Below are 12,549 nucleotides of genomic sequence, written 5' to 3' on the forward strand. Positions count from 1 at the left end.
TACTTAAAATTGATGTAGTATAAGTTACCATGTTCTTGCCGAATATGTAATTGATAAAGGAGGAGTTTGTTATTGAACGTTAGGCTAAGTCCCTAGTGGATGGATGAATTGATAATAATTGTGTATAAAGATTTGCTTTACTATGTCTTTGTTAACAAGATGAGAAATGAGTTAAGATGGTCTTAGTGTACCGATTAGGACCTAAGGAGTTGAGCTTATTAATAGTATAGATTTCTAATGCACCTATGGTAATGGCCGAACATGTAGTTGTTTAATGTTTGAACAAGTGCCGTTTTGGTGTTCTAAATTGTCTAATTTAGATGTTAATCATCTAAGGGTTCGGCATTGTGCATTCTTGTTAAGAGTTTGATTTGAAATCATGAGGTTTTGTTGACTTGTGTTTAAATGGCATTCGGACATGGTCTATGAGTGTTTGCAAATCCGGTTTAAGTGCATAGGTGCTAAATACTTTGTATTGGAAATTTTGATGTATAAGTAGTAAATTGATTCAAATGAATTGGTTCTAAAATGTATATGAATGCCGTATGATTGTGTTTGATTGGGGAATAAATTGTTTGATTTAGCTCAAGAGCTTAGAGGATCAAAGTTGGATAAGGGAAAGGAAAAAGTGATTGAATAGCCGTTGAAATCGTTTGACAACATCCGAGGTAAGTTTTCGAGTAATGAAACTTAGTTTATGATTTGATTAAGTCATGACATATAAGCATAACAAATAAACGGTGATATAATGATTCTACTTGAATTGTATATTGAGGTGATTAGTTTATACCTATGACGGGTAGCCGAATGTGTATAGAGATCATGTTATAAAGCAAATCAAAATCATGCTCTTTGTATGTGGCTATTGAGCCGAAAATGGTAATGGTTGATAAGCGTCTTGTGTTTGAATTCTAGTTATGATAATGAAATATAGATGTGTCATGATTTATTAGTATATGTGCTTGATTATTCGGATGATATCCGGCTAAGTCCGAAGGTATTTGTGCAAGTTACTATATCCGGCTAAGTCCGAAGGCATTTGTCGAGTAGTTGCTACACCGGGCTAAGTCCCGAAGGCATTTGTGCTAGTGACTATATCCGGCTAAGTCCGAAGGCATTCATGCTAGTGACTATATCCGGCTAAGACCAAGGCATTTGTTCGAGTTGCTATATCCGGCTAAATCCCGAAGATACTTGGGTTTGGAAGCGAGCGATCTTGCTGTAATAATTTCAATTAATACACTCATAAAATACAAACGATAAGGTATGTTTCGTATATGCATCGGAAAGGTTGATTCCTTTCAAATAGTACTCGCTCAATTGATTAACGAGCTTAGGCCTCTAGTTAGGTTTGATACCCTGTGTATGAATATATTGGTTGAAGCGTGAAGAAATTATGATTTTGAGAATGTGCATTTATGAAATTATTCATTTAGTCATATGAACGCTATACTTTAGTCGTAAATAATTTCGTTACTCAAAACTTACTAAGCATTAAATGCTTATTCCGTTTCTTTAATTCTCTGTTTTATAGATTTTTGTTCGTCAGCTATCGGACTCGGGATTGTCGAAGTCGAAGTCGTCCACACTATCTAAGCCCTTTTGGTACTCTTTTAGTTAAACGTTGATAATGGCATGTATAGGACTAACCTTTGTTGTTAATCAAGTACCTTTGGTAATGTGTATAGCTTAAATATTTTGAGCATAGTATTAAAATCATTTTGTATATATATGGATATTGAGAGGTTTGGAAATGCTTGGCAATGATTAGCCATTGGAATGGTTAATCACGATCATATTTGGTGCTATGTATGTCAAATGGCTAGTTGAATCATGGAAACTATGAAATAGGTGAAATTTACCTTAAAATAGATGCTGACAGCAGCAGTGATGTGAGTTTGAAAATTCACTAAAAATAGTAAGAATTTAATTAAATAATGAATAAATTATGTAATCTAACCTTGATGAGTATATTTTCATATGGAAGAAGCGAAACGACCATATGAGCCGTATTTTATGAGATGTTTAAGTTTTCGTGAAACAGGGCCAGAATGGTTACTGGATCCCCTGTTCTGACTTTGGAAATTTACCATAAATTAACCAGAAATAATTAGAAGTCATTCCTTATATGTACAGATTCCTTTTTGAGTCTAGCTTCATTAGAAACAAACGGCATATGTATTGAAGCCCGGTACAGGGAGATATCTAAGTCGTAATGCATGAAGGTCAGAGTAGTTGAACCCTGAAACAGGGGAGACTTTAACTAATAAACTGTACTAATTGGCCCGACCAAAAATTCTAGAAAAAAATCTGTAGATGGATATATGAGTCTAGTTTCAGGGAAAATTTACGGAATCAGTTTTCGAGTTTTGGAACTCGAGATATGATTTTTAAGGTGAAAGTGACGCAGTTAGCCAGCTTGTCTGGAAATTTTAAAATGAACTGTGTAAATAAATGAATTAAGTTCGTTAAGACCTCATGTTCGACTCCGGCAACGGTCTCGGGTGCGGGGCATTACAATAACATCTGTTGAACAATTGATATTCAGGTAAAATGTATTAGATGAAGAATGATTATATGAAATGGTTGTGTGAAATGTTTACAAGAACTGGTCATATGGAAATATATGTACAAAAGCGTTGTATGAAATAATTATGAAAATGGATAAACGAAATAAGTATAAGTACATGGAATATAATTTATGTTAAGTTTGATATAAGCTATTACCAGAATAAATATACATAAAATATATGGAAATGATGGAGCATAAAATATTGATATAATGAAATGAATGATATATGCTTGTGAAGAAACGGTAAGAGCATGATATGTTTCATGACATGTACATATATGATTATCTTTGATATGTTGATACAAGGAAATTATGTAAATTGAGACTATTATTAAACTAAAGTGCGACATGTCGAGAAAATAGATATATCAATGTTGAATTTATATGAGATATGAGCAAGTATACTAACAATGTTGTTGTTTGATGCTTATACAAGTACCAAACTGTTGATTGAATGTTAATATATTTATTTTATATGATGCATTGAATCAGTAAGTATTTTAATTTTTTTAAGTTATCTGCAAATGGTAGTAATGCTCCGAAACCCTGTTCTGGCAGCGGATACGGGTTAGGGGTGTTACAACTAAACCCATATATCAAGGAATAAGAACTATAAACACGCTAGTAACAACACGATATATTACACAATGTCGTACTATGCTGCACATTGTTCACCTCATTTACGTATTTGTAGTTATCTCTTAGAGACATGCATTCACATAATTACATTACATGTAGGAGTTAGGTTTAAAGACTCAACAGAGACCCACATTTACTTTGGTCTAGAGTTTCTGCTTTGACAGTCCTTATTGATCCAGCAATAGCAACTGCTTAAACAATCATAAGATTTTCATTAGAATCCTAATTACATACATTTTATTAATATTTCAACTATAAGTGACCCCTATGCAAGGCCTTCCTGTAACACTCTTTCCTTCTATAGTCATAGTGTGCAAAGCTATAGGACTTACTAGAAAGCTTAATTATCTATTTTAGTTCGACCTTATTGCAGAGGAAGAAGAGGATGTAGAGGTTAGAAAGAACCTAAACATTAAACTGATAGTCCCCAAAACCATTTGAAATGTTTGCTTCCCATAAATATATTCTCAGTAATCTAATTTCCTTTCCAATTCCAAGGTAGGTGAAAAAAAATTCGGTGGAGATCATCCTTGTTGTTGACCAGTCACGGGAAGGTCAAATCAATCTAACTTACTCTTATTGAGAAATGATCAACCATGTTGCTTATGAGGATTTATTTAGTTTTTTTTTTAGTGTACAAGTAATTTCTCATTCATTTTGCTACTCTTCTCTTTCCTCTGATCTCTACCTTATATTGCTGTAGAATGCCAACAACTTCCAATTAACCTGATATGAGATCCAATTTTAACAATACTCATACAAATAAGACGTACTATATCTTGGTGGAGACTCTTGTTTGGAGTGGTCTTAAAGACAATTAAGTCTCCTACAGTTTCTTCATACACCTAACAATCTCTTAGGGTTCAAACAAATTCTGGGGCATACCCACTTCATAGGCCTACACTTTCTTGGTTGTAATCCTTCTTCTCCTAAAAACATCCTGCGATCAAATCCTTAGGTACCACAAACAGGCGAATGCTTTACCACTAGTATGCACCAACATTTTAACTTACAACTAACCTGCCGAGTGGTTGATTAAGCTATCATAGTGTGCCCAAAACAAAATTAACATACATTATCTCACCCTTACTTAGATTCGTAAATCCTAGGGTATGACACTAAAGTGCTAATCAGGCATAAATGCATTGATTCCCTAACAATCTACAGATGAATCGTACTGAAGTGACAAAATAAATCACATTGAAGTGCCAGAATGCTCCTATTAACAACATACATGAATCTTGTGGCATGCCAACAATACCTTGACCATGCCTAGCATCATTTAATAAGGCGATCTCATTATTTCATATTATTGTTACCTATAACAATCATAGCTTCAACTTATTATATCAAACCATACACATATCAGTTTCTCAATATCAATTTCTATTTATTTATTTAACAAGAACATAATATTTCACATATTTCTCATCATAACACCATAGTAATTAACATTATAATATCATAGTGAGATTCATATATACATAGTGGAAACTTTCCAAGTTTATCAAAATTCAACAAGGCATTGTCAAACATATTCAAAGTGTCATTTATCATTACACTTCAATAAGCTTAGTTAATTAACTAAATTCATGAAAGAAAGACAAATTATGAAAGTACAAATTGATATTGCTAATACTTGAAGACTTTCACCTTTTTTTTTTTTGTATACAAATTGATATTGCTAATACTTGACGACTTTCACCTTTTTTTTTGTATTTAGATGGCTTGGCTTCGTCTTTAGCTGTGTTAAATAATTTAAACACAAGGAAGTTAGAATAACACAATTAGATATTAAAACATTCAAATCAAACATGTTATGCATTTATTTAATTTTTCCCCTAAAAATCCTATGTTAGCTCAGAATGATCAACTTGAGATCGACGATAAGGAGGTTGAATCGGCCATTGAGAAGTTGTGGTGGAAGCAAAAAAATTTGTGCAACAAAGAAGACAAGGATTTATAGTGGTTCAGCCTCAATTGCCTACTCCACTACCTTAGCTTTCCACAACTAAGGATTTTCCTAAATTCACTAATTTGGCAACCTTTGAGGACAAGTTTTAACCTTACAATCTCTCTTAAGACTTATACCCCAAAATCTTAATATACAACTCCCTTAAGGTTTCTACCCAAACCTTAAGAATAAACCCTCTCTCAAAAGAGATACAAATAAGTAAACAAAGAAACAATCCTCACAAGATCAGGATGTTTGCCAATTAAGCACAAAGACAAAAAAGAACACTTGATCTAAATGAATATAATGAAAGCTCACAAGTGTTTACAAGAAAAGATATGAAACAATTAAGCTCTAGGTTCTTTTGATTGATCTTTAACCTTTTCACATTGCTATTCTTTTTGTTAGACCTTTGGAAGATGGTATTTATTCCCTCTAATTGATTTCCAACCATTGTGGTTGTTGTAAAAGTGAATATAGCCCTTGGGGATGAAATACAAGGTCATTAGTTGCACCTGCAGCAACAAGTATCGATACCTACTAAAAGGGTATCGATATTTTTTGTATTTAATGCAAATTTTAATGACCGTTGGAGCAGGAATATCGATAGTTTTTGGAAAGGTATCGATACTTTTTGTGAACATTGAAAATAGAATGTCAATTTGATATGGATTTAAAGAAGGGTATTGATATCTTGTAAATTATCGATACTTTTTGTCCTGGAGCAATTCTGACTTGTTTGAAAATGGTTAGAACATAATAGAAAATGTTTGATTTAATTGAATCAACTTGATTTTAGTAATTTGTCCAACTTAACTTTTATTCAAAAACACTTTAATTAGTTATATCAAAACATATTATCCAATAAGACTTAATTTAACATCCTAATATCTGAAATGTTGGTTTGTTATAATCCTCCCTATAAAAATCATTATCTAACCTCATATTTACACTCTAGGGATCTCAAGCTATCAATATATAATAATTTCATCCAAAGTTCTCGTCTCTCTCTCTATGTATATATATAACTTGATATTCAACTATTTTCCACGTCAAAACTTCATTAGTTCAACAATCTAATATGTGGGCTTCTAGTACCTAACATTCTTTATCAAAGTTCTATCACAAATCAAGAAGAAAAACCTTACCAATTTTTTATTGAAAGCTACAACAATGGAGGAAGAACGAAAGCCAATTTTCCTTTCTTTCTTTCTTAGTTCGATGGGAGAGAATATAATAATGCAAATGAAAACCAATATTTTAAAAGTTTTTCTCTTTCCTACTATATTTTATTCATTCAATTTAATATTAATTAACAAATAAAATTAAAATAAATCAATGCTATTATCACTTTAATTATGGTTTAGTGGAAATCAATGGTCAAAACCATGCTAATCCACTAAGCTATGTATAATCATGGTAAATTAGATAATCAGGCTCCATTAAATACTAACCTACTCAATTCTTGATCAAATTTTATTAGTTTAATCACCTTGCAATTTGGTCCCTATGCTATATACTTAATCTTTTAATCACTAATTGACTCTATTTCTTAATCCCATATTCAACTAGTGAATTTCTTGGTTTAACTTTTTGAATGGCTTGACTTAATAAATTTAGTCTCGAACTAACTTTTCTGACACTGATAAAAATCAAGTTGTTGCATTTACTACCACAGTAATACCAACCCAAAGTTACATCGAGCCAAATCTACCCATTCCCTGATTACACGTTCAAAAGCCAAAGCTTAAGTTGATTATATCATTCCTAAAATAACTTCCTACTCCCTTTCAACATAGAAACCAAGCCAAAAAATATCTGCATTGGGTTGATGCTATGAAATCTGAATATGAAGTTCGTATGAGAAATGCAAATTTGAAATTGGTCCCTAATGATCCCTTTCAGAACATTAATAGACTGTAAGTGGTTCTTTCGCATTAAATACAAAACACTTGACAAGTATAAGGTAAGACTTGTGGAGAAGGGCTTCACTCAAAGACCATGTCTTGATTATGGTCCTACTTTTAGCCCTGTTGTAAAGCCAACAAAAAATTAGATTTGTCTTAACTATTGCGACTCAATATGGGTGGCCTATTAATCAACTTGATGTTAACAATGTCTTCCTTCAAGACCATCTTAAGGAAAGATCCCACTCACCCTTCTTATGTATGCAAGCTAAAGAAAGAAATTTATGGCCTTAAATAAACTCTTTACGTTTGGTACACTAAACTTTAGAATTGTCTAGCTGTTGTAGGCTTTTCTAGGTCTAGATCTGACTTATCCTTATTTCTCCTTCATAATCATGGATTTATTATCTATGTGTTAGTATATATTGACGACATTATTATCATTGGCAATACTTCAAGTGGTGTCAAATCTATCATTGATGGTCTTGCTTGTTGATTTTCTCTCAAAGATCTTGGGTGTCTTTCATACTTCTTAGGAGTTGAGGTAATTTACTCCTCTACTGGGATTATTTTATCCGAACAAAAGTATATTCAAGATATTCTCAATGAATTTCATATGGTTTCAAGTAAGCCTACAACCATTTCTATGAGCTCCACCACAATTTTTACAACTCCTACTGGTGCAACTGTTGATGGACCTTATTATTGATGCATCCATGGTAAGCTTCAATATCTTTCATTTACTAGACCTGACATTGGTTTTACAGTAAAAAAGAAATCTCTCAATACATTCATTCTCCTAAAGAATGTCATTGGAAAGCTATAAAGAGAGTTATTCGATATCTTAATAGTACTTCTAATTATGGTCTTAACATTTCCAATGACCATATAGTAACTAGCTTGTCTATTCTCATTCTAATTGGGTAGGTGACCCCAATGATTGTACTTTTACCATTATGTGGTTTATCTTGGGAATACACCCATTTCATGGTCTTCTAAAAGACAATGATATGACTGTCGATCATCTATAGAGGCTGAGTATAAAGTAGTTGTATCTTGCATAGACCAATTAGATTACAAATTTGTTATAGGAACTTCGTTATAAGCTTACTAGTGCTCCTCGGATACTTTGTGATAATGTTGGGATTGTTTATCTTTGTGAAAATCCATTCTTTCATAGCAGGATGAAGCATATTGCAATTGATTTTCATTTTGTGCGTGAACAAGTTCAAGTGAACTGCATCAGAATTGCGCATCTTCTTGCTGCAGACCAAGTTGTAGATATTCTCATGAAATCGCTTACAACTACTACCTTTGATAAATCCTTTGTCACGTTGGGAATTGTTGCAATCAATCCCAACTTGAGGGGGCATTACAGTATATGACTGTCAAAATTTTAAAATTTTGAACTTCTTTTGTTATGATATTTTGTTAGTTGATTATTATCATTTATTGTGTTTAGATTTATTTTAAAATCTTATTTTGAATTCTTGTTAATCTAGTATTGTACTAAATCTAATTTCAATCAATGAAACTATGTTTTCATTTTGCCTTAATCTTTTTTTAATTTAGCTCTTAATATTTACATCTTTTGTTATTTTGGCACTTATTTTATTTGTTAGCTAAATTTGACCTTTAATCTTTTAGGAAAAGTTAAATTTAACCCATCAAGTTTTCAAAAAGAGTCGAAATGGTGTTTTTTTAACGAAAATATTGTTTAAAATATTGTATTTTTTAACATGGTAGCTTGTATGCCAATCCTCGTGTACTTCTTGCTAAATTTTTTTGAACTTTTATGAACTATTTATATATATATACATATATTTTGAATTTTTTATTTTTTGAATATTTTATAATTTTATATTATTTGTTGACATAAGACAAAAAGTGTCATGCCAACATGAAGTACACGTAGACTGCCACGTAAGTTGCCACGCCAACATCATTAAAAAAATGTATCAATTTGACTCTTTTTGAAAAGTTGAGAGTTTTAACTCAGTTGGTGGCATTATTGCCTATACAGGAAGACGTGAGTTCAAGTGAGTTGAAGCGCATTTATCCTCCTATTTAAGAGTTGAAGATGAACTATGGGGAGTTCTAAACATTTGTATTAAAAAAAAATTAAGAGTAAAACTTAACTAAAAAAAATAAAAACTTTAGCCGATCTTTGTTTTTGGTGAAAACTTTAGCTGAAAATTTAGAACTTAACATCTTTCTCAAATTCCATTTTATTCTAACCATTCAAAGTTTTAGCTAAGATCATAACTATCTGCATTTAGTTAAGGAGTGTATATAAATACTGATTAAAAACTATTAATTTCCATTTTATAATTAAGGATTTACAGTTGGTTGGGGCTGAGCTATAATCTTTTTTAGATAATGGTATGATTCATGGAGATTTTTATCACTGAATCATTTCTCCATGTAAAATCGCCGTAATTGTAGACTCAAAATAGTCCCAATCTAAGCGATTATTTTCCTTTAAACTTAAATTTCTTTTTCAGGATGTGATTGAACAAGTCTTTAAATTTACCCTTTGCCACCAAATCTCCAACTTGGGTTTAATCTCCGTAAGATTAAAATTAGATCGCAACACTTCATTCCCCTTAATACTAAAACCAAAGAAGAAAAAAACTGATCACATCACTTTAATCTCGGAGCGATTCTTTGTTAAGATTTTTAGTAATACGTATCAATCTAATCCAATCCAAATATTCTTTAATTAAACTATTTTGAATCTTTATTATTAAATAACGATTTCTGATTTACAATTATATAAATTATAGGTATGAAAATCGCTTAAATCCCTTAACTTAATTTGCATTTCAATTAAATTTTGACATTAATAAAAATATCAATTAAATGCTTTTGTTAATAGTTTTGTCTTTAATTATGTTGACCTTAATTAACTAAAACCACAATTGAATAGTAGCCTCAATTTAATTTTTCATTTTTCTCATAAAAATCATAAAAATATAAAAAAATTAGAAATATTATTTAAACTTATAAAAGTTATAGAAATTTATAAAAAATCATAATAAATATTATGAAAACAAATAAATTTATAAAAAAATTGAGCAGGCAATAACTGGATTTTAATGTTAAGGGTTTAATTTCCAAATGAGGAAGTAATAAATGGTTTTTAAATAATTTTATATTTTTATAAATCATTAGAATTTTTGAATTTTATAAGTTTTTATAATATTTATAAGTTTATATAAATTTTAAATATATTTTATATGTTTCATATGTTTTATTATTTTATAATTTATTAGAACTTTTATAAGTTTTTATGATTTATTTATAAGTTTTAAAAGTTTATATAAATTCTATGAAATTTTTATATTTTTATGAAAGAAAATAAAATTTGTTACATGACACTATCTGATTAATCTTGTAATTGATTTTAAAAGTTAATGTTAATGAAAGTGTTTGATTATTATTTTAATTAACTGTAATGCGAATTAAATTAATGGATTTAATTGATTTGTTTTTTTATTTTGAAGGGATTTTTATACAACCTAAAAGATATACTTGTTAAATCAACCCGCGGCGCATTAATAGATTTAGTTATAATTAAAAGTCAATATCTTGGTAAAGAAACAAAAAAGCACTTCACTTTGGATTTGAAGTGGAGGAGATATTGATATGTAAAATTTGGTTGGTTTGCATTCTCTGTCCTATTGTTTTACTACTATATACAATGAATAATCACAAAACTGCAAACTATATCCTTTTTTATTATCCATATTTTGCATTCCCTTATAGTTAAATATCTAAATTGCACTATAGGAATACTTTTTTTTTTTTTTAGCTTACAAGCATAAATATAGTATGACCACAAGCAACAACATTACAAATACAAGTAGTGACTGTATAAACCAGAACCAAAACATTACAAAATATAAACAAATGAAAAATCAAATTGTAATCATTAAAATCTATCAATATCTTAATTGCGTATAATGAAACTGATGATCATAAATTAATTATGTATGATAAGACTCTAACTTAAATATTTAAATACTCATGACTTTAGTTTTGTGTCAAATTCTCATTGACTTAAAGGAATCGTAATTTTATCATAAGATTTAGAAATTTTAAGAATATCATAATGTTATTTTAGTCATTGGATAACAAATTGATTTATATTTATCGAATAACTAATTTAAGAATCATGTCTGAATTCTCTTGCTTCTTAAGTATCTATTTATTTTTCTATTTTATGTCAAAAATCTATTTTAGTTTTCACTCTATTCATGCTTCGTATTTAATTTTATTCTAATTATAGTTAGTTGAACATGAATCATTTATAATTGTTAAAAATTTAGTAAAAATCATGTTCAACTCGTAAAAATTATTTATATTAAATTGTTATTATATGAGAGAAAAATATGTAAAAAAATTATTAAAAGTTTATGTAATTATTAAACGAAGCTGATGAAATTTTATTTACTTTATAAAATATTAAAAAATATAAGTTAACTAATAAAAGATATGATTTATAATGAATTATATAGGCGTAATTCATAATAATGAATTATTTCCGATCATCAATCATTTGCAACAAAAACAACTAAAACAAAAGGAAATGAAAATATGTTAATTCCCAAGAAAATAAATCCTAAAAGTAAAAACAACAACCAATGGTACCATTTTTTTGCCAAAAACTTGAAAGAGAAAAGAGAGTATCAGCAATGGCGGCGGCTTTCAGATTCTAGGGTTAGACAAAGATGATGAAAGTAAGCGAACAACAATATCAGCAAAAACTCTAATGATAATGTCATGGGTATTTTTAGGGTTTAAACTAAGGTAACAAATGAGAAGTTCATGGAGGAACTCCCAATCTTTCTTTACGTCACTTATATTTCTTGCTTTGATCATTTCTCTCATCGAAAACGTGAAATCTTTGTATGGATCCCGCGAGTATTTCTTGATCGCAACCGTACCATCCAACAATGCTGGTGGCGGTGGTGGTGTCGTCTTAAGTGACTCGATGATGGAGTTGGAACGGCCTGGAGAAGAGAAGAAAAATCGTTGGGAAGCGAATGCTGCGGCCAAATCAGGCTGCAAATCGGCGTCGGATTCCGAGTAGTTTCCGGTATCAATGAAGTTTGGTGAAATGGCGATGTCTTGTTTAGTAGGTGATGGTGGTCTGATCGGAGACTGAGGCTCTGATTTCTGCTTTGTGAAGCAGATATGAATTTTTTTCAAGAATATGTTCCGCATTTTTCGTGTGAAGAATCAGCCAGAGATTTGAAAGGGATGGTTATAATTATGGATATTCACATGTACATATATGTATGTATATATATGGTAGTATACACTATCTATTTGGTAATATTATATATAGAAATAATATTTGATACTCTAATGCAAGGTTTGGAGTTGATAAGTATTACATTAAAATATTAAAAAGTACATTAACAGTTTTTAAAATTATTTAGGAATAAAAATATATTTTTATATTAAATACT

At 30.3% G+C, this 12,549-nt stretch overlaps 1 protein-coding gene across 1 annotated transcript; it reads right to left on the reverse strand.

Annotated features, from left to right (window-relative positions):
• Positions 1-11,667: 11,667 nt before the first annotated feature.
• LOC108455649 (transcription repressor OFP12-like) lies at positions 11,668-12,349 on the reverse strand. Its single transcript, XM_017754188.2, has one exon. The coding sequence runs from the start codon at positions 12,299-12,301 to the stop codon at positions 11,783-11,785; it is 519 nt and encodes a 172-aa protein (XP_017609677.1). The 5' UTR covers positions 12,302-12,349; the 3' UTR covers positions 11,668-11,782.
• Positions 12,350-12,549: the final 200 nt, after the last annotated feature.

This window comes from Gossypium arboreum, chromosome 9 (assembly GCF_025698485.1).
Source record: "Gossypium arboreum isolate Shixiya-1 chromosome 9, ASM2569848v2, whole genome shotgun sequence".
Classification (NCBI taxonomy): Eukaryota; Viridiplantae; Streptophyta; class Magnoliopsida; order Malvales; family Malvaceae; genus Gossypium; species Gossypium arboreum.